Here is a 23,756-nt window from a genome sequence, read left to right on the forward strand (position 1 = left end):
GCCCTTCAAAATCTTCAGCACTAAGAATTTCAGACCAACTAATTGCTTTAGATTTTAATTTTATCCTTATATAAAGTTTTACATTTTAGATACAATGTTAGAACTGAAAAGTATCTTCGAAACTTCGCAGAAATTTGCTCACTTTGCAGATGACGCTGACTCAGAAGTTGAGTTGCAAAACCCAAGGCTGTTTGGGCGGGTCCTCTGCGGGACGGGCAGCGCCAGGGAAGGGAAGAGCCAGGAGGGGGAGCTGTGGGACCAGGCCTGAAAAGGCAGTTGCCGTTCATTAGAATCGTTCACAGAAGAGATCATATTTAGAAATTTAACTTGTGAAGCAGCCCGTCCTGCTTCCATTATTATACTTCAAAAACACTTTGCTAGGTGCGTTGATGGCCCTCTGCTTGCACACCGATCTTGAAGGGGCACCTACAACTTCGGGCTTCAGGCGAAGACTGAGAACTGATCATGAGGAGGGGGAGGCCCCTCAGAAGAGACTGTACAACGGATGAAAGTTTAGTAGAAACTTCTGAAGTGAAGCTTTCCCTATCATGTTATCGTTTTCTTTCTTTGTCATATCCCAAAGACATTTCTCCTTAGAATGATGGACTCATTCACCAGACACTGAAGGCCATATGACTATTTGCCTCCTCCTTCATACATCCCCAGGGCTTTGCACAAAACAAAATTTGCACAAAATCAGTCTGAACTTGCCCCTCTCTGCTCTTGATTTGGTCCATACATTATGTAAACATTATGTAGCAACAACCTGCAATGCCCTGAACAGTCTGTAGCTTGGAAAGAGGGAAGACAAAGACACTTGAGATCAGTAGTTGATTAGGAAGAGTACAGCTGAATGCCATCTTCTAGGAGAGTACTTTCAAGTCATAATCAAGTTGTGTGTGGATTTGAAGAAGTGAAGTCCTCACGACTGGTACATAGACTAGTTGGTCTAGAATTGCCTTAGCTTCCTGGATTTGCTTAAGCCCTCTTTGAGCACATTATTTTTATGGCACGATAGAGAGGTTTCTTCATGAGCCTTGCCACACCCACCAAACATCTACTATGTTTCGGGTAGCCTCTGGGATTACAATAATTGCTTGCTGGCAAATGAATTAATCTTCTGTCCTGAACGTACTTAGGCAGCGCTTCTATGCAGCCAATCTGACAGTCTCAGTGTAGAGACAGCCCAGGGCACGTGGCCTTAGTGTGTAGAGCTGGGTCAGGAGCCGCTCATTTGCAGCCGGTGGGAAAGTTCCAGGTCCATCCTGGCACCAAGAGGTCCTGGCCTCATCCTTAGCTTCCCATGTGGATTCTGGAGGTAGTCAAAGCATTAATGTCGTTCCATTTCAGGCCTTGCCCTGACGTAGCCTTAGAGATCCCGCTCTGGAACCTCCAGCTGCACCAGGAGTGCAATGACAGCTATTTGTATGAACAGGGAGCTCGCGTTTATTGAGGGCCATCTGTGCTTGGCAGTGTGCTGGGCACTTCAAACATGTCTTTATTAATAGTCACAACCACCTTCCAGAGTAGGTATCACTGACCTCATTTTCATAAACGAGAAAACCAAAGTCCATTTTAGCAAGTACATACAACCTTAGATTAGCATCCACATGTCAGCTTTTGACATCATTCTAGCGGTTTTCCAATATGGGGTTTCCAGGAGATCGCTTAGGGTGCAAGGGGCCAACAAGGGATGGTGGGGCGGGGGGAGGCACAAACATGCCAGCACCTTCACTCTTACCCGTTTACGTATCAGACTTCCACAAATGCTTTCCTTTGAACAAAGGCTCGCTTAACTAAACAAAAGCTCAAAACCACTGGCTGCCACAGCTCCTTCGTTAGGCAGAATGTTTGCTTAGAGAAGTAGTCTGACACAACGGCGACTCCACGCTCGTTCCTGTTGCTCCGATGCAGCAGCAATGCACACGGCTTGAAGAAAGTGAGCTGCTATGTGGGGCTTGGAAATATGAGGATCGTTCCGAGATGTCCAGCGAAAGCACATTTTATGTATCAGTTTCTGCCCTGATTTGCTTATATAATGTCTTTTATCTCTATGCCAAAGGTCCTGAAAAGCATTCCCAACTGGCTGACTGAGGAAGGACGTCCCTTAGCTCTTCCTCATGTGATAAAAACCATTTAAATAAATGTTCCTTGACTGCAGGGAACACTTTGAGGAATTTTACAGTTAACATTAAAAAGATGATGGTCTTGGTCAACAAGCAGTTTATAAATTCATAGCTCCCTGATGGTCCCAAACTGTCGTTCTCAAGCTTCTTGTCATGCTTGTCAGGCCTGAAAAAAGACTCTCTAGTCTCTCAGACCTCTGAGGGTCTCCCGAGCACGAATCACCAACTCCAGTTCATTGCACGGCGCCCCTTTCCCACATAGAGCAGACGGTCCTATCACTTACCCCCAACCTTGGGGCTGTATATTGATTGATTGCCTTTCTGCCCTCTTCTTTATCGTTCTTTATAATTTCATTATGCCCTTCTCTTGCGCTCTGGGGCAACACTCACGTGTTGGACAGGAAGTGAAGCATCTCCTTTGATAGGGTCCCGTTCTAAGGCAAGACTTCAGCTCAGTTTGGCTGAAACCAGGCTTCCCCTGGGCTGGCCTGCGCTGAGGACCTGTTAGGTCGTTTTCAGGGACGCCTGTCCTCCCCCTCCAGCAGCCCGTTTCAGTGTGATGAAACCGAGTGTTCGCTAGATGGCGCGCAATAGCAAAAGAAGAAGGACCAGATTAAGGGATGCAGTTTTAAGAGCCCCAACTGCTTTCTGCCTTCTTAAAAACCACCGTGCGGTGCGCACTGGCGGAGGGAAGAGAAGTCTGGAAGGGATTCGCGCGGTGGCGGAAGGAGCTCCAGGGGACGGCTGATAGAGCCATTAGTACTGCGTGATTACCTCGACAGGTCGGGCCTCGACGGCTGGGGGAGGGTGCTGGAAACTCCTGGATCATCTTTCCCGTTCCCAACAGGCAGAGTTAGGAGTTCCGAGGCAGCGGGCCCTCCGCGCCCTAGCGCCCAGCGTCATCAAGGCTCACACCTGGACGCAGTGGCTAGATTTCCCACGGGTGGCGGGGGAGTAAACCCGCAAGTGAGCGCACCTGCCGCTGCCTAGGGGGAGGGGATTGGGGGAGGCCTTAGTGCCATCTCTCCCTCTCCTCCCAACTCATAGCCAAGGCTTTGAGGTCTCAGTTTCATTGGTGGGCAGGAGCTGAGGGGTCATTTCTTCGCCGAGAGCATCAGAGAATGAATGACAAACGTACCCGTCCTAATTACTGGTAATCTGCAGGGCACTCTTAAGTGCTCAAGAAAGTGTTTTAAATTCTTTAAAATCAGGAAAAAAAAACCCAATATAATCCACGTTGGGTATTCATCTCTATACCAACACAGTCATAAGATATAATTTTAAGTATTTCTGTTTTTATTTATTTTAAAGATTTTTAAAATTTATTTTAGAGAGAGAGAGAGAGAGAGAGAGATCATGAGCGGCAGAAGGAGAGGCAGAGGGAGTCTCAAGCAGATTGCCTGAGCATGGGGCCCGGTCTTGGGGCTCCATCTCGCAACCCTGAGATCATGACCTGAGCGGAAACCAAGAGACCTGGGTGGAACTGACTAGTCACCCAGGCACCCCTAATTTTAAGTATTTTTATTAATTAATGTTAATATTTTTATTAATATTCATGAAAGGCCTAGAGCCCACAAAATCTTAATGCATCACTGGTAGTCTATTTCCTTCTCAAGATGTGAATGTTACCGTAATACGTTTGGTGCTCAGCAGTCAGTAATTTGTATAAATCTGGCTCTCCCGAGGGCTCCTCTGAGCTATAATGCAGGGACCTCACCTTCCACACTGGCCCGTGTGGTTTGTTTTCCCAAATCTGAGAACATTCCGGGATTTGCCGCACCAGCAGAGGGGAGTGAGTCCGCTCAGCGGGGCGGGGCTGTCAGCGCTGGGGCCTCCAGGAAAGTGCCCTGCGTGGAGGACAATCCCAGCAACGGTCTGCGGCCTTGGGAAAGTAGGTCAGCACCTTTAGCCTCCCTCGGCCTTTCTATAAAATGGGTTATTTAAACCAGATGATCACTCATGTCCCTGCAGCTCAAGTATCAATCTCCCATTCTAAGCGTCCTGCGGGAACCACAGAGCTGGAGCTTGAACAGGACACATACCTCCAGAACTGCTGATGGAATTCGGGGATCAAAAGAACTTTAAAAAAAAATCTATAATTTAATGTTTCATTGTTTTATTATTTTATTATCGGCCAAAACATGTTGTGCTTATGGCTTACAGCTGAAGGGTAGGGTTAGGGTGAGAATAACATTCAGTGCTAGAGAGCACGGGGCACAGCACCGTACATGTGGCTGGAGCTTAACACACGTTTGTGGAATTGAGTAGGTTACTAGCGGGAGTTCCTTCTGGGTTAAAGGGACATGTAATGTGAAAACTTTGGGTTTCATTTTAATTATCCACTGTTCTCAAGAACAGGAACCACAAACTTAGGCTCTAGGAACCACAAACTTATATTAGGCTCTCAGAAACTCTTCTATGAACGGATGTGTGAATGCCCTTACACATCTTGCCCTGGCTGAGACTCAAGAATTATTTCTGCTTCGGTCATTATAGGGTGTTTTGGGTGCATCGGCGTGAGGACCGGAGTGTCCCAGGACCAGCTGGTGGAGGGAGAGCTCCGAGAGCAGAGGCTGTGGGAGGAAGCCCAGGCTTCCAGGCTTGCTCTGCTTTCAGGGGTTCCATGAGGGAAGCTCCATGCAGTGGCTCATGTGTGGAAGGAGGGCCCGGGTTGAAATTCTGGAGAGGGCTAAAGGTACCTGGAGGTGCAGGCAATACTGGGGTTCCCTCATGGAAGCATGTGTTAACAGAAAATCCCCATGATGGCATCCCAGGAAGCACGGGGCAGCAGCAGTGGAAACACAAGAGACGGGGCCAGAGACGGAGGACGGAGGGCGGGGGCAGAGGCTGCAAGAGTCTCCTGGAAGGAGAATTCCCGCAGGCACCTCAGCTCTGAAGGGACACTCCTAGCAGAGCCAATAGTGCATATGAAGGGGACATTAAGAAGTTCAGGACTTTTGTTTCTGAAAGTGAACTTTTTCCTTTTCTTTCTTTTTTTTTGGCATTCTAAGAATATAACAAAATATTATAGGAGATTTCACTTGGTGAAATATGAAATCTAACAATTCATTTAAGATTAATTAAACTTAAGTGTGCTGTCACTTTTTCTAAATAGGTTAAACAACCTTTGTATACCCAGTAGGAGGGTTGATAAGACTCTTTATAGGATGCCTGGGTGGCCCAGTCGGTTAAGCGTCTGCCTTTGGCTTAGGTCACGATCCCGGGATCCTTGGATCGAGTCCCGCATCGGGCTCCCTCTTTAGAGGGGGGCCTGCTTCTCCCTCTGCCCCTCCCTCTGCTTGTGCTCTCTCTCTCAAAAATAAATAAATAAAATTAAAAAAAAAAAGACTATAAAGAGGCAGTAGACAGACTTGAAGAAAGCACACAGAATTGCCATTGAGCTCCAGCTGTAGCCCTTGGTGATTGTGTGACAAGTAAAAGGTAAGTTACTCACACTTTTCTGAGACACAGCTTTTCTGACTGTGTAATGGGGAGAAGCACCTACTTTGTGTAGTTATTTATTAAGATTAAAAATAGTGTCAATTAATAATAGCTGTTACTGTTTTTATTGTCACTGTTGTGGTAAGTGACATCTACCACCTTTTCAGAGCTGGCAACTAAATGGGAGTCTTTCACATTATGCAACTTTCCCGAGAAAATGGGTTTGCTCTGGCTGGAAGCATCCTGGACGCCAGACTGTAATTAATTTCAATGTTCACCGTTTACCAGCCTTGAAATCTGCCCATTTTTGAGGAGACTTCTTAGGAATTCAAGGAGAGAGTGAGTTAGAATAAGTATGTGCAGTTTCGCATTTTTGAAATCTTCAACCTGCACAGCTGACTGGCACAAAGGCCCTACATGCTTCTAAAGAATTTTCAGAGCAGCCTAAATGAAAGACGACTCTAGTTGCCAGGATGCTGGCAGAATCCTGAGCAAGCTGTGATTTATTTGGTTTTTCAGTTGATAAATCACAGATAGTTCTAACATTGGTTTATACTTTCTATATCATAGATTCATTTATTTGGGTTGTTTTCAAAAGCTGAATGGCAACCACACACAGTGATAACACTGTCACTTCTCCTACGTGTCTGTGCCTCTGCAGATGTTATTTGGCCTAATTGATGACTGGCCCTCACTTAGAGACACACCCAGGAACTCAGATGCTGATTTGAATGCGGAATGATACTCTCTAGAAATCTCATGAGAAGTTTCAACATTTCTGCTCGTCTCTTTAGTCTAAAAGTAACAATGGAATAATATTTTCCCCTCCCAGCGTTACTACCACAAACTACATTTCCACCCTGACCTTAGGCCAGAAGAAAACAAATGAAAAAGACTTGATTGGATTTTGTTTCAAATTTTGCAAATAGAATTAAATAAATGGTCTGTAGGGCATAGAAAAGAATTGCTAAATCCTCTGAGGACAACTGCCTTAACCTTCCCCTCAGCTTGACTAACTCTAGACCCCTGACTTCCCTTTTCTTAGAGTAGCTAGTTTACAAAACTTGTCATTGTAAATTCATTCTCTGCTCCTTTGAGATGTCAATCTTCTTGAAAGCTTCTTGCCAGTATTACAACTCAAGACTGTCTTCCACAAGGACCTAGGAGCCATTCCTTTGAAATGTAACCATCAAAAAAGATAGCACCCCGTTTCCCAGTCTCTGTGGGAGGATAGGAGCCTTGCTCTAAGTTTTAAGATAGGAGGGGAACAGGCCATGTCTCATTTTCTACTTCATTCCAACCTCACTAAGATCTCACCTCTACTCTTGCCACTCTGCTAGATTGCTTTTGGGAAGGGTTCTAGTGACCTCTGGACTGTTAGCTTTTTTTTTTTTTAAGATTTTATTTATTTATTTGAGAGAGAGAGAATGAACGAGAGAGAGCGAGAGAGAGCGCACAAGCTGGGGGAGAGGCAGAGGGAGAGAGAGAGAAGCAGGCTCCCCGCTGAGCAGGGAGCCCAGTGTGGGGCTCGATCCCAGGACCCCAGGATCAGGACCTGAGCCGAAGGCGGTTGCTTAACTGTCTGAATCACCCAGGCACCCCTGAACTGTCAGCTTAAATGACCTCTACCCATTGTTCACTCACAGGTGCTGAAATAGCTGAATGCCTGTCTCTCCTGCTCTTCTCTCTTCCTGGCTTCTGCAACACCATCTTTGGCTCCTTTCAATGACAATCTTTCTATTCCCCATAAAGTGTTGGGGTTCCTCAGAGATTCAGTCCCAGTTCTCCTTTTCTCCTGCCCTACACCTTGCCCTGGGCTATTTTTTCAGTTATTCTCTGGTTTCAACCAAGGTTTCCCAAATGTGTATTTTCTGCACTGGCCTCTGGCCTCTAGACACCTACTTCATAGGACAGGAATCAGTTCACCGAACATCCATTTCTGTAAAACTGGTTTCCCCAAAATCATTTTAGGAGTATTTTTATATCCTTAAGATAGCCTACTCATTTTTGAATTAAAAAACTTAAATGAATTAATCTATGTAGCTTTTGTAATTACCTATATTTTTTACTAAGTGTTTTCAAAATCTGCAGTATTTAAGGAATGATGAATTATATATATATATGTATATATTTTTATTTATTTTTTTTGAGAGAGAGGGCATGCATGTGCATGTGAGGCCAGGTGGAGGGGCAGAGGGAGAGTGAAAGAGAGAATCTTGATCAGGCTCCACGCTCAGTGGGGAGCCCGATGTGGGGCTTGATCCCAGGACCCTGAGATCATAATCTGATCTGAAATCGAGTCCAGAGCTCAACTGACTAAGCCAAGCAGGTGCCCCCAAACTGTATGTTTTTATTTTGTAATTTTTTGGTAAAGAATACTTTAAGGACTGTTTGGTACTTAGTTTGAAGACTTTATGAGTTTTAGAAATTTTATTACAGTGTAAACTGTAAAAAACCACAGTCATAAAAAAATAAAAAAGAAAGAAAGAAAAGAAATTGAACAGGGGCTTTTAGACAACCTGGCTTCAAATGCACTGGCTCAGTGTGCCTTTCCCTTCCAGGCTGAGCGACCTTCTTTCCCTACTTTGTGTCCAAAGCTGCTATCACAGAGAAATAACTGAAGTACCCTGAAACTTCCAGAAGTCTCTCCAACTTCCTCCTGCCTTTCTTGGAGGAGCCCGGCCCCACCCTTCTCTGCTGGGGCCCTTCTTTGCAAGGTAGCACACACCTGACAGCGCCATCCTTCGAGAAAGCCTGCCATAACATCCCCTGGCCTCTAGAATTAATTGCTCTCTCTTTTGTGTATCATAATATTTCTGTTCATATCCTGATTATTGTATTTAGTGGACTTGATTATAGTTCTTCGCGTATATATCTATTTCTCCTGGCTGATCAGTATTTAGCTGCTTGAGGGCAGGGATCCACTGGGTTCTAGTGCCTGTAATAGTGCCTGATGGGTAGCAGATAATCCCTACTTACCTAATATATGAATGAACAGGGACCCAATCATGATTGCATGATCATCTATCTGTCTAACTTTTCTGTAACAGCAAAGATAAGGGACAGAGGGATTAAGACTCTGGTGGTTTAAGAAAAACCAACCAACAATTGGAAATAAAGAGAAACGTGGACCACACTAACCTTCAAATTCATGCTAGCGCACTAATAAGCCCCCGTCTAGCAAATAGGGATCATCTGTGGGCCAACCCAGCCGGCTGCCTGCATTTTTTTCCGGTCTGTAAGCTAAGAAGAGTTTTTAGTTTTTAAATGGTTATATAAGTACCTACATAATATCCTCGATTTTGCCTTTTGGCTCACAGAGCCAAATATTTACTATCTGGCCCTTGATGGCACACTTTGCTGACCCCTAAAATGCAGCAACTTTGTCTGATTTACCGTTTGCTCTTGGTGAGGGTGTTTCACAACTCGAAACAGTTAGGAGTTATTGTATAGAAAATGCATAAGACAAAGTGGTGCTAATTTCTGTGTCCTATTTAGCATGACATCCTTATTTCGTCACTCTGCTTTGTTTTCTGGCTGTACAGAATTCCCATTTCCAGGGCCTTTAGACCAGATTTGTCATCCTAGTGATTCCCTTATTAAGGAGTGAAATAAAACTTTGATATACGCTCACTACTTATTTGTATGAAAATTATGTTTTTCACATTTTAAGGGTTATTCTTTGCTAAGGGTTGGGCGAGGAGGGGATGACTAGGGCTGGTGGCTGCCAGGCCTGGGCAACACTGGACATGAGGCAGGAGAGCCTCCGGGGTCGTGCAGCCTGCTTCTGATCTCCTGTTTCTCCCAAAAAGGTGGTGAGGGAAGGGCAAGGGGTGAGACACATGGTAAGTGTTGCTGTATTTGGCCATCCTGGTTGGGAAAAGTTTAACATTATAGGATGCCCTCTCTGCTTTCCAAACATAGATTCTTGGGATTCTCTCCTAGAGACAAAGCTACGGAGGCACACGGTACTTTCCACANTATTTATTCCTGGCACACGGTACTTCCCACAGCCGTCTCTTTTCTCTCTTAAGTTTTCCCCTTTTAATTCTCTTTCAGGGAGAGTTTTCTCAACAGATTGGGCCAGTACCAATGAGTTCAAGCAAGCACTGGCAAGATCAACATGAATCAGGGAGGTTTCTTGTATTTGCTAGATGACCTTCTGGAATTACCTGGGATTTTGATTCTAAGTACCCCTCAGACCTCTTTTATTACGTGCTGGGGGATGGGCACTGCCATACATCAGCCCAAGCCTTAGACGCTAGAAAAAGACTACACCAGCAATAGAGCCATGTAGGGGCTGTGTAAATTGGAATTCGAGTCCCTGTTCTTCAGGAACCTGAAGTAATTATCTTCATTTGCGGTCCAGGGACCTGATAGGCAACGTGATCAGTTGGTTGCACTGGTTCGTTGTACTAGGAGGACATTTTAATCAGCTTGCCTGTCAATCACCATGACAGCTCACACTCCAATATACCACCAAAAGGAGAAAATCTGGATCAGTTAGTCACACTGAAAACCTAGGAGCAAAATAGCTCTCATATTCTAGATTAAAGAAAAAGAAAAAGGAAGAAAACTATTGAAAATCATCTGCATTTGTCCCCTCAGTTTGTTTTAAAATCTAGACATCCATTTTTTCTATGATCACAATACTAATATTGTGCATAGTCCCCCAAACTAAAATTACACAGGAGAACTCATGCTAGAAACACTTTACTGTAACCATAGAGTTTTGTTTGTTTGTTTGTTTGTTGAGTGTTTTACAATTCAGGTTCAAGAAGTTTTAGGCGATAAGCAGATTAATGGATGTTAAGAAGTTCATTGCCTCTGTTGGGGTGCAATGGTTGTGAGTGTTTTAGGCTTGGGGCCGTCCCTCCCTGGATTGAAACAGGATGTGAACAGGGAGGAGGAGCTGTGGTTAGTGTGAGGATGAGGTGGGGGTGTGCGGGTCTGTCGTCAGAGGGGGTGCCGGATGGCTGCTGGCTCTTGGTGCCACCTCTCCCTCCTCTGCAGCCTCCGCCCTCCAGTGGCAGCTGGCACGGCGGCCCCGGCTCGTGTGGCTGGCATCCTGCCTCTTCTCCAGCTCTGGTGCTGACCAAGTGTCTCCTGGACCAACCTCCTCTCAGGCTCCGCTGAAATTCTCAACTCGGCCTCCGCTTTCGAGCTTCAGCGTTCCCCTCTTCATTGTCCAATTTTAGCAAGAAGAATTTCTTCTCAGTAAGTTCCATCTGCTGCCCTCCACCCTGCTCTTTGGCTATAAATTCCCACTTGCCCATGCTGTACTTGGAGCTAAGTCCACTCCCTCCATGTCAAGACCCCCTGCGGGGGGTCACTACATCCATCGAGATGGTCCTCCTTGAATAAAGTCTTCCCTGCCATCTTGCCAAGTGTCATTGAATTTTTTTTTTTTTAATGGTACTGGCTGTCTTGGTGGCTGCTGAGCTCTTGCCACCACCAACTGCCACAGGCTGTCTCACTGTCGGAGACCAGCCCAGAGGGACGAGAATTCTCTACATTAATCCCTAGGCTTAAATTCTCTCTTGCCTTCAGACACTAGGTCTCAATAAAATGGGACTTAAAGGAAAATTCAGTGCTGCCTTCATAATGCCTCAGTGATTCGCAAACTCACAAAAATTTGCAGCTAAATGTCGCATATCAGAAAGTGCTCCTTATGCAGTCTTTTTGAATGAAATAGGCAGAGGTCTGATCATTCTAAAGTATCCCTCTTTGGCCATCCCGCAAGATCTTTTGGGCAGGGACCGACTTTCGGGTATTAATGTGCGAGATGACGGTGGAAGAACGCTTATTGTTTTGGATTAAGCATGTAGAAGATGGTCAAGGTCTGATAATCAACCACTTGCTGGTTACTTGGGGGAGTTTTCCCTTTGCCTTTGGGGAAATAACTAAACCAGGATCTCTAGTGGGCGGTGAGAAGCTCACCTCTACTCCCTGACTGTTCATACCCTCTTCCTTTCCCCCCCTCACCCCTGTTGATTGGAAGGAATGCTTTTGGGGGCAGCTCGGCACAGTGGCCTTTCCCAGTAAATAGGAGCCCTTTAGGTACTGAACTTATCCATTTTGACTAATATACGGGAATTTGTAAAGTTACATTGTTATGTATTTTTAATTTTTATAAAATTCTTATTTGGCTTTCTAATTCTGCTGTCCTCAAATCCTTTGGTTCAGGCTTTACTTATGTCCTAGCAGGTTCACTACAGGCATTTTTTGGCAGACCTCTTCCACCCACCCAACCATCCATCCATCCATCCATCCATCCATCCATCCTTCCATCCATCCATTATTCTGTGAGTTTTTAATGTATCAGAAATTCAGATTTTTCTCATTCTCTAAGTATTTAGTAAGAAATAGCATATGGTAGTGTCCCAGGTGTCCCATGTACTCTGGCTTCCCTTGTTCTACCATTAGAAGAATAAATTGCCCATGTACCCCACAGTACCAAGGCATTTCTGGGATAGCTCTGTATAAATTTGGCTCCAGCAGGGGCTGAAACCAAAGTTAACAGCATCTCATTTCAGATGCTTTTGGCTTCTTAGAGGAAAAGCTACATAGCCAAACTGGTACCAGGAAAGAAGCATAATTTCAGTTCCAGCCTCCACACAAATACCTTGTCAGGGTGCTGCTTACTGTTCTCACTGGTACCCTGTGCAAATCACAAATTACTAATCAAGTTAATAATGACAATGTTACAATACTAACTACCAATATTCCTTAGTCGACTACGATGTGTCCAGTGGTATGCTGGGTGTTGCAAACATTATCCTCACAACTGGTTACTATCTCTGTTTTCCAGTTGTGGAAACTGAGCGCTGCTGTTAGCGCATTGGACTCATATTCAGGACTATGGCCCTCCAAAGTCATTGCTATGCTGTGTTTCCATCCAACATCCCTAGGGTCCCCTCCGCACCCCTGGCAAGGCGCCACTAGCTTCCTGCTGCCTTTCTAAGGCACTACTTAAGTGGCACCCGCATCCAGAAGCCCATCTCCACGGTAGCACACCTGAGTTCTCCCCCGTCTCCACTTGGCTCCTGACGCTGACCTGCTCATGTTGTTGGATGGGTCTCTAAGTCAACTGTCAGCTCTACAAAGGAGGAAGGAAGGAACGAGATTGGACCTCACCTCTGTTATGCTTTCCAAGTTCTTTTTTTTTTTTTTTTTTAAAGATTTTATTTATTTACTCGACAGAGATAGAGACAGCCAGCGAGAGAGGGAACACAAGCAGGGGGAGTGGGAGAGGAAGAAGCAGGCTCATAGCAGAAGAGCCTGATGTGGGGCTCGATCCCATAACTCCAGGATCACGCCCTGAGCTGAAGGCAGACGCTTAACCGCTGTGCCACCCAGGCGCCCCGCTTTCCAAGTTCTGTACACATCCCTGTTCATTACTTCCAATTGACTGAAGAAATTGGTCTCCCAATTCTAACTGGCAGGCACCCCTGGTTCCTTCTCAGTTCTGAGGTGGTTTTCAGGGGGAAGAGGCAGTATATTACTAGCATTTAGGAGGTCTTTGATTTCTTAGGGGGTCCTCAGGGCTTTCTTCGCTGCCCCTGTTCAGAGGTAGGCACTCCCAGACTTAGTGCCTGAGGGTGATCTGTCTTTTTAATGATCCTGTTTACTGAAAAGCAAGGCAATTATCTTAAAGTTGCTCGAAGTTCTACTCTGGCAAAGATAAGTGTCTCCCCACTGAGCCTTTTTGTTTGCATATGCCCGAGGCCTTTTCCCTCTGCCTCTGTTGTTAGTCCACAGCAAGCCAGAGCGGATGTTAAAGATTCCCTTCACTAATTCACAGCCAATTAGGAAGCTTTGTTTCGAACCTGACCAGGAGGTCGGCTGGCAGTAGATTCGCAGCCTTGCCCCTCTGTACTCCGGGGAATTTAAAAATCTTCCTTTATTGGTTAGAAAACAGAATTTTGAAAGTAATGGTGGCAACCGTTCCTAATTTGGGCGTACCTGGCTACAGTGGTACACACAGTACATTTTATTATCAGAACGAATATTTGCTTTCTATCATGTAGCTTTGGGCAAACCCCCGTTATCTTTAAAAGTTTTCTTCACATCTAACACTTCGCTGTTTTAACCTGCACACGGAAGCTGATTTAGGGTGTACAAATGGAAAGGGACATTATTTCTTTCTTTGGTGATGGTACAGTGGCTTTTCCCCCCAGGTTTGGATTTTGGTCTAATGATTAGTTTTCTTTCCTCAGGACACTGTTTCAGCTTCATCCTGAATTGTGTTATTAGGAGGCAGTTCTGGTAGTTCACTATGGCTGGAAGGTTCCTTAGGCAGAAACGCTCCAGGTTGTTGCAGTAAGCTAAGAAAGTGCTTCTGACTTCTTGCAGAATGCAAATTAGCTTAGCTGTGGGGAACATTAAACAACAACAACAACAACAACAACAACAGAAACAATCTCTTAAAAAGCAAAAGTTGTGTTCTGAGGGGGAAATTAAAGCTCCCAGATTGTGAAGCATGAGGTGTGCTTGTTCTCTGCTTTTTGGTGTAGGAAAACCTTAACCTGCATGGTTTAGGACCCTACCTTTCTACTAAGGTGATCCATTAGCTTCCAAAACGTTTTTTAACAAGTGGGATTTTAATTTGATTTTTGTGACCTCAAAGTTGAACCGTTTGCTAAACAGAGACACAAAACCAAAAAACTCCCACAATTTTCTGGGTTGGATTTTTTACCTGGTTCAACGTCGAGAGAGTAACTGTCTATCTCTAGGTCAAGTCGTTGGGCTGCAGCAGAACGAAAATCCTCCAAGACCCCCTGCACAGCCTTGGTGAGGTTATAGGGCACCGACTTAGCAAACCTCATTTTGCTATTCACGATCACACTCCCATTTCTGAAGTTAAGTATTTCAAGTTGCTTAAATCCTGTAAGATTGGAGCGTAGGTATGGAACCAGCTGCAAAATAAAAGATGGTTTACTCTTAACTGTGTTCTAAGCGCTCAGCGGCTGCTAATTCCATTATACTCACTTCTCATTATCTGAGGGATAAATTTCAGTTCCTTTTTGATTATTTTTATTTTTGTGTTTGGATTTAATGTGAGACCAGAACACGACTATTTTATGATCTATTTGCAGTGATTATGTCCCACATTTCCACCTTTCCTTTTGCGTATTGAGATGGATGGGCAGTGATTTTCTTTATGATGAATTGGGAGAACAGAGGATTTTTAAAAATCTAGGCCAATGTTATCAGCAAAGCAGGGATGCCAGTTTCAGTTATTAAAAAAAAAAAAATCCAAGCAAATAAAAACATGCTCCAAACTGAGCCCAGGAGCAGGCTGACCGAGGCCTGTATCAATGGGACATCTATTTGAAAGCAACCACTTGAAATGACCTATTGAAGTAACAGCTTACACATCAGCTTGTCTGTCTATGTAGGACATGCTGCACAGTGGAAACAGCAGGGAACTGGCTGTCAGGGGACTTGGGTGTCAGTCCTGGAACTGTTCCCAGCTAGCTGTGTGACCTTCATCAAAACATTTATCCATTGTATTGTACCTCAGTGCCCTTACCTGAATTGTGAGGAAGAAGAAAAAGTGGTTCCCTAAGGACCTTTTCCAAATCGTGATTTAATAATCTCAGAAGCACGCCCAAGGGCTTCAGATTCCCACACCTGCCTATGTGAGCCACAGCCATCCCTGAGATCACTTTTCAGAAATGTCTGAAACTCAGCAGTGTCTGCCTTGTTCTTGGCCCTGAAGTTAACCCCCTCTTTAATTGACACCTACACACACGGAGAGGACACAGGTGCAAGCTAAAATCTGCCAGGCTTAGCCCAGATCTACTTTGTCTTGTCCCTGTCCCCACCCCACCAGAATTTTGACTCTCACCTTGCCTATATTCCCCCCTCCCACAGGTTATTGTAAAAATAAAACGAAATTGTATACAAAGTGTGGAACTTCTCAGTCTACTCAGTCCTCTCCTACTTGCATTGACTGGGCTCATTTTTTATGTCTTAGCATTGTGCTGGTCTCTGGTGGGAATTCGCTGTCTTTACCTAGTATGCATATGACAACTGCTTCCTTCTCTCAAATCCATTTTCTTCTTCAAAGGAAAGAGGCTGCCTCGCTAGAAACCACATTTCCCAGCTTCGTTTGCAGCAAGGTGTGGCCGTGTGCTAGTTCCCATCAACAGAATACGAGTGGAAGAGATGTGGGCAACTTTGGTATCTTTCACTTTCTTAGGAAACTGCTCACCCTGGGCTTCCTCTCTTGCCCCTTCTCACAAGTGGAAACAGGGATTTATTGGTGACTCAGCTTTTTGTGAATGAGGAAACACCACTGGGGTTGTCAGAGTTACAAGACAGGGGAAATGTGGGTCACTGGATGACACTGTACAGCAGAACTGTCCTACGCACCAAGTTGAAGAGAAGCGAACTTGTATCTTACTTATTATATTCTTTTTTCTTTTTTTTTGAAGTATAGTCGACACACAATGTTATATTAGTTTCAGGTGTAAAACGTCGTGAGTTAACAAGTCTATCTGCTTTGCTATGCTCACCACGGGTGAAGTTACCATCTGTCCCCATACTTAAGTTACTATATTTTTGATCTCTTCATTATGGAAGCTCAGCACGTACTCTAATACACCTGAGCTAGGTGCACTGGGACTCTGTTCCCTGAGATTATCCCAATATCTGCTCACCTCCCCTCACTGGGGTGGGGGGAGGTTGCATAAAGTCTTCCTTTAAAGTTCACTTGAAGACCTTGGTTTTTATGTGGTTTTAATTTGCATAATGATTTAAATGAAAATTATTTATTTGAAGCTTACAAATATTTTTCTGTTATTTTCAGAAATTCTACGATTTTTGCATTGTGTGCTTTAATTGACTGTGACGACTGTATACAGGCATCACATAGTTGAGCATTTCTTATTATATACGTGTTTCTTATTGTACATATAGAAACAAAATAAACATGTGAGTTTGGGGGTATTGTATAATCAAAGATATGTGCCATCATGACCATCATTTCACTTTCTTTGTTAGGGATCAGGGATGATACGCCATTTAGCTATTTTTTAGTTTCACGAGAACTTAAGGGGAACTAAGAACAGAATCCTTACACTTGAACTCTCGACCTCATCTGTTCTGGACCTTTCTAGTTTTGAATCCTTCCATCTCATGGCCGGAAAACAGCCTGTGGCGTTATAACTTAGGGAAAGTTTGCTCATATTGCTTTTAAACTCCACGTTCAGTGCTTGAGTGGCTATGTATTATTCCGGGGAAAACTATATTAGGAAGAACTATGATGAAAAAATCTTAGGGAAAGATCTCACGGGGCTGGGCAGTGTCTGCCTGGAGTGTCCACCGCAGAACTTACTTGCTTGTTGGACCTGAATCCATCCCCACACTTTAGATGAATGCCTTCAGCAACAGCTATGTCAGAGGCTTGTCTCATCCAACATTCATTGCTCAACACAACCAGTGACTATATTCTAAAGTGACAAGGAAAAAAAAGAAGGACATGCAGGGAATTGGAAGCAGAGCTTACTCACCAGCTGTGTGAACTGTTGCTCCAGAGCTTGGTACTCCAGAGAACTCTTGTTGAACAGGTTGTTGGAGAAGGGCATGTTAGCAACTCGCAGACTGAAGAACACTACCAGTTCTTGGCCCGTGGTGGCCATGGTCATAGAACTAGTGGTGATGTACTGTAAAGCTGGGTTAGGAGTGGTATTCTCCAAGAAATGACCTGGGGTAGAAACATCCCCCCTGAGTCTTGGTACGTCAGAGGAGGCAGGAGCACTAGTTAGACCCATTATGTCTAAGTCTCTCATGATATCTTGGCTGCCTGAAGATGCAGTTGAATGTGAAATTTCCAGAGCTGATTGGCTGATGGCAGAATAGTCATCCGTGGGGATGGTTAGTCCTGGGATTAGTACGGTCTGGTCAATGGGCATTATGTCTGTGGCACTTTGATCAGTCAGAGAGAAGATGCTTGATGCAGTAAAGAAGGGTAGAGTGTCTGATAGAGAAGCAGAGGCCTTGGCAGGTGGAGACCCAGAACTGCCTGTGGAAAGACCTTCTGAGTCCAATTCATTTTGTCCAGGTATTTTCCCCAAAGAATAGAAAGCAAAAAGGAAATCCAAAGTTAGACTTAACTTAATGCATTTGCACTGACTGCTTTAATGTCATATTTTTAAAGAAGAAGAAATTGGTATAGAAAGGATAGGCAGTCCTGTGTCCAAACCTAGGGAAAGAGAGGGTGGATCCCTGTACTCATTTTATTCAGGCCCAAGTAGTTCTAGATAGATGAGACTAGAAGACCACCAGTGACCTAAAATTTCTGCTTAGCCAGAAACAACACAGCTAGGGACCAGCTGGTAACAAACTGACTAGGTCACCAGGTGGGGCCAAAACACAGACAGCATCAGAATAGATTTGGATCCCACATTGCCGTCAGGAACTCCCAGCCAATTAGCTATGCAGTTTGGGCCCAGAAATTTTATTCACCTTCCAATCGTGCAAGCCTGCATTTTATGCATTTGGATTTTTTTTGAATCCGAGTTATCACATTTTGGTAGTTTTACCACTTAAAATTTAAATTATGCTTTCCCAAAATTGGATAATCTGGCTAAATAACTTGCCAATTTGCAAAATGATTTTGAGAAAGTAAAGGTGTGGGTGACACATATAATTTGAACTTTATATTGGCCATACAACTTGTTCAATATTTGATAGTATTTAGAGTTTTTTCACTTTTACATGAGTATACCTTCGTAATTTTTAGCACCACTTTGCATTTCTTCCTTGGATAGGAACACATTGAACTCCTAAAGTCTATTCTCTTTTTGGTACAAAGTTAAAATCAGTAAGTATTTATGAACTAAGAAAGTGGTTATATGAGACTTTCAGATAAAGAGATCAGTGGGTTATTAAAATATTCCAATAAACCTAAATCCAGAGCCACTGACAATATTTAAGGCATTAGGTAGATCAAAACAAGGAGCTTTCTGTGATTACTTCAGTGGCATTTTGGCAAATATGTGGGAAAGCTGTGTTGAAATCCGAATGCTAAGCATGATGAATGGACTGTCTGGATGCAGATATAATCTTTGGACTCTCTGTCAGCTAATTTACTAGAGTGCAATCACCCAAACTGAAACTCCAAGTGATAAACAGCTCTGAAAGGTGGAATCATATTACTTTTATTAGTTTCTTAAAATAAAACCTGCCTGTTGGTGAACTGTACACAGATTTCAGAGAAGTACCCTCTTTTCTCTCACTTGAGGAGAATGCCTGGGCGTGTTCGCCCATACTTAACTGTCAGAAATGATGTTTTCTAACATCCACGATCTCTCTGGATATGCACCCGTAGTTTTATTCAAGTGTTCATTGTCATGGACTGAGTGTTTTCTATCTCCCCCCAATGCATACTTTGAAGTCCTAATCTCCAACGTGACAGTATTTGGAGGTGGGTCTTTGGGAGGTAGTTAGGCCATGAGGGTGGATCCAACATGAATGGGATTCGTGTTCTTACAAGAGGAGACACAGAGAGATCATCTCTCCCTCTGCTATGTGAGGATGCAGCGAGAAGACATCCTTCTGCAAACCAGAAAGACATGCCTCACCAGGGACCAGATCAGCTGGCAGCTTGATCTTGGGCTTCCCAGTCTCCAGAACTGTGAAAAATAAATTCCTGTTGTTTAAGCCCTCCCAGTCAATGGTATTTTGCTGCAGCAGCCTGAGCTGACTAAGACATCCATAGAAGTATCTGGGATGAATAAATGAAAAGGCTGCAAGTACTACCGTGATTTGATTTGACTTCTTTGTGTCACGGGGAGATGCATATGAACTTGTGTTCCTATGACGTGGTCTTTCTGCTCCTCCAGACGACAAGGGTCTGGGAAGAAGCACAACGACAGATATCTTCATTCTGCTCCTGAGCCAGCATTTTATTACTCACACTTTTGTTACTAGATAGACTTTAGCCAGATCAAAATAGTCTGCTGCCTTAATGTCATCAACCAATAAAAGTGAATTTCTAACTCCTTCCCTTTGTGGCATTTTAACAATAATCTTTTACATTAAAAATAAACATAACCAAGTTCTTACTGATAGAACAGTTGGCTATTTAAATGTAGGGTTCCTAGGGATGCCTGGGTGGCTCAGTCAGTTAAGCGTCTGCTCAGGTCATGCACCTAGGGTGTGGGATCTAGTCTTGCATCAGGCTCCTTGCTCAGTGGGGAGTCTGCTTCTCCCTCTGCCTGCTTCTCCCTCTCCTGCCACTCTGCCTGCTTGTTCTCTTGTTCTCCCTCTGGAAAATAAATAAATAAATAAAATATTTCAAAAAAATAAATATAGGGTTGCTAGATAAAGTGCAGGATTCTCATTGGAAAATAAACTAAAAAATAACAATTTTTTATCTGAAATTCAAATTTAGCTGGGCATCTTGTATTTTTCTTTGCTGAATCTAGCAGTCCTTTTTAAGTGTGGTTTTAAAAGACTCTATTCTCTCTTGGCTTGAGATTGAAACTATTAAGTCTATGGCTAATTCTTTTGAAATAAAAATATTGTCAAACCTCATCACTACTTATAAATATATTTTAGGCAATTATGTTTTCATTTGATTCTTATGTAAAATAGACATGTCAATGACACAGGCCATTTCAACATTGAGTATTTTACACTGCAACAGAGAAGTAAAGCACTAAAAGCGAATGCCATTTATTTTATCATGAGGTATGCAAAATAAGCAGACTCAAAATAACCTTTTAGCTGTTATGTTACAGTGTGTGTGGGGTTCCTGTGAGGGTGTGGGGTGTGTTTATATGTTGTGTGCATGGTGGGGGTGATGGTTAGAATTCCTGCTCCTGGGTATAGAGGAAATGGCTAGTTTGGTCACTTCTATGCAGGAGACCAAAAGCAAAGGTCATAGAAAAAATGGTCCATACCAAAGTATATGAATTCAGGTTTAGCTGAAACCCATAGTGAGAGATGCTGGTAATGGGTGAAGGTGGGCACAGTGGGGGAAGCCAGAAGCCATACTAGTAGCCAAAGGAAGGTAAAGCAGAAGATAAGCAAGACGTGAGGGACAAGTACAGATGAAAGAATATTTTAAATGCTTCTAGAAAAAGATACACAGACATGTCATAAACATCAAGTGGTCATCTATTTTATGTTTAAAAATCTAAAAAGAAATTCCACAATCTCTTTTAGATCTTCAAGTGGCATGACCAACAATTTCTTCATTCTATATCAAACAAATCCATTCTTATTTATCATAAAGAAAATTATTACTTTCCTTTTTGCCCTGGTATAGGGATAGGAAATAAGTGTTTATTATACATTCATTCAACAAATAAATATCAATAGCCTACTATGAGCCAGGCACTGTTTCAGGTGCTGGAATATATCAGTGAACAAAACAGATGAAAGTTCTGGACCCAAGGAGCTTACTGTCTAGTGGAGGAAGACAGAAAGTAAACAAATACACAATGGGAAATATATAGTATACCAAGTTGTGATAGGTGCTACGGAGATAAAGTGGGAAATAGGATGAGAATATTGGGTTGGCAATTTATATAGAGTGGTCATTGAGAATATAATATTTGAGCAAGACCTGAAGGAGGTAAAAGAGTTTAGCCATGAAGCAAATGCAAATGAGAAAGCCAAAGGAAGAAGTGTGTCTTTCATGTTTCAGTAACAGATGGCTGGGAGGGCAGCATGGCTAGAATGGAGTTCTATACTATCAGTCAGATGTCAGGGTGACAAAAGGCAAACACTCAAAGTCTCCAAAAATTCTCCCTAAGCACCCTTTTTTAGGATGTTTTCACCTAAAATGATGGTAAACCAAGAAACAGGAAGAAATTGGATACTGAAAAAAAACTTATGGAAATCCCCTGACAGGTGGTGAAACGTTCTTTCAGGGAGATAGGTACTGCAGGTGTCTCAAGAGACAAGCATATAGAACACTTGTATCATCAAGCCCTCTGCTATTGTGGTAAATTATTTAACTTGACAAAACTGCTGGAGGATGTTCTCTACAAGACAAGAGAGCAAATCCAGAGAGGGAAAGCCTGAGATCTAGGAATCAGGGAATCCAACTTAGTAGAAAGGCCAAGGAAATTCTAAGGGTGATAGCAGAGGAGAGTCGCAGCTGACAGCTGTCCAAAAGGCTTAGAGAGTAGCAATCTAGAGAAAAAGAGAAGAAGGTCTTTGAAAATTAGAAGTGATAAATTACCCGACGTGGAAAAGTATGTTGGAAAATTCAATGGAAAATTTGGGAATAGTTGACATTAAATACAAAGAAAACTAAGCAAATGAAAAAAATCAAAACGTTAACTCTAGGAAAACAGAATGGAAACATAGAGCAAATAGATCAGCTATGAATATATAATATAAATGCTGAATATTGGTTTAATAATAGTTATCACCATTTTGGGAAGATGGGATGGAAGCAGACGAATGGTGTTGTAGGAAACATAAACCTCTATTGACGATAATAGACAATAAGTGATATATAAAACTGATGACTCAAAAAATACATATTATTTAAAATTACAGGAAGAGTAAATGCCAGAAGATATAGCTAACTGAGTTAAGAGACAAGTTTTGGTAAGTGGGATTGCACAGTGAGGAGCTGTGAGATAACAAAATGCTGTATTTGTCAGAATACTTTAATGTCACTTGACTTAAAGAAACTTAAGTGCTTTGGGGCGCCTGGGTGGCACAGTTGTTAAGAGTCTGCCTTCGGCTCAGGGAGTGATCCCGGCGTTCTGGGATCGAGCCCCACATCAGGCTCCTCCACTGGGAGCCTGCTTCTTCCTCTCCCACTCCCCCTACCTGTGTTCCCTCTCTCACTGGCTGTCTCTCTCTGTCAAATAAATAAATAAAATCTTAAAAAAAAAAAAAGAAAGAAACTTAAGTGCTTTATTTTGGAATAATTGTATGTTCAAATGCAGTTCTACGATTACCCAACATTTGCAGCAGCATGGACGGGACTGGAGGAGATTATGCTAAGTGAAATAAGTCAAGCAGAGAAAGACAATTATCATATGGTTTCACTCATTTATGGAAGATAAGGAATAGCAGGGAGATCGGTAGGAGAAGGAAGGGAAGAATGAAAGGGGGGTAAACGGATGCGGGAATGCACCACGAGAGACTATGGACTCTGGGAAACAAACTGAAGGTTTCAGAGGGGAGGGGGGTGGGGGATTGGGCTAGACTGGTGATGGGTATTAAGGAGGGCACGTATTGCATGGAGCACTGGGTGTTATATGCAAACAATGAATCATGGAACACTACATCAAAAACTAAGGATGTACTGTATGGTGACTAACATAACATAATAAAAAATTTTAAAAAACCCAAACAAATGCAGTTCTAAGAAATAACAGAAAGGGACATCAGTAAAAATGGCATAGTAAGAAACTCCAAAAGTCAGTTGTCCTTTACATTCAAAAGTTATAGCTAGTAAGTAGTTGTGATATAATAACAAATATATATTTGGTCTCTGCCTTCAGTTCCTAACACAGAGCTCCTAAATTCCTTGTAATTTCCTGGGTGATAGGAGCATCTTTTGCTCTAGTGAGGTGACTTTTGGTGGGTTCCTGGATAGAATCAGGATGAAGGCTGGCCACTGGAATGACCAAGACAGGATTAGGAGCTTGGAACTTTACCCCCATCCCCCAACCTCTGACAAGAAGAGATGGGCCGGAGATTGAGTTTTTTTTTTTTTTTTTTTTTTTTAAAATTTTTTTTTTTTTTTTTGAANTATTTGACAGAGAGAGACAGCCAGCGAGAGAGGGAACACAAGCAGGGGGAGTGGGAGAGGAAGAAGCAGGCTCACAGCAAGGAGCCTGATGTGGGGCTCGAACCCATAACACCGGGATCACGCCCTGAGCTGAAGGCAGACGCTTAACCGCTGTGCCACCCAGGCGCCCCCGGAGATTGAGTTAATAATTGATCATGTCTCCATGATGAAGCCTCCATAAAAATTCCTAAACTATGGGTTTTGTAGAACTTCTGCGCTGGTGAACACATCCATGTGCCAGGAGAATAGCGCATTCCGGTTCCACAGGGACAAATGCTTCTGCACTTGGGACCTTTCCAGAACTTACCTTATGCATCTATCTCTCTTCATCTGGCTGTTCATTTATATTTGTTATTATGTCCTTTATAATAAACTGGTAAACAAGTAAGTATTTCCCTGAGTTCTGTGAGTCA

General features: G+C 43.2%; 1 protein-coding gene across 1 annotated transcript in view; it reads right to left on the reverse strand.

Moving 5' to 3' along the window:
- Positions 1-23,756, reverse strand: part of IMPG1 (interphotoreceptor matrix proteoglycan 1) — a 126,208-nt gene that overhangs the window by 10,631 nt on the left and 91,821 nt on the right. Inside the window, exons 13-14 of the mRNA XM_002923921.4 lie at positions 17,087-17,598; positions 14,266-14,485 (exon numbers count right to left, since the gene is read on the reverse strand). Coding sequence (XP_002923967.2) covers positions 14,266-14,485; positions 17,087-17,598 — 732 coding nt within the window. The remainder of the gene's footprint in view (positions 1-14,265; positions 14,486-17,086; positions 17,599-23,756) is intronic.

This window comes from Ailuropoda melanoleuca, chromosome 19 (genome assembly GCF_002007445.2).
Source record: "Ailuropoda melanoleuca isolate Jingjing chromosome 19, ASM200744v2, whole genome shotgun sequence".
Lineage (NCBI taxonomy): Eukaryota > Metazoa > Chordata > Mammalia > Carnivora > Ursidae > Ailuropoda > Ailuropoda melanoleuca.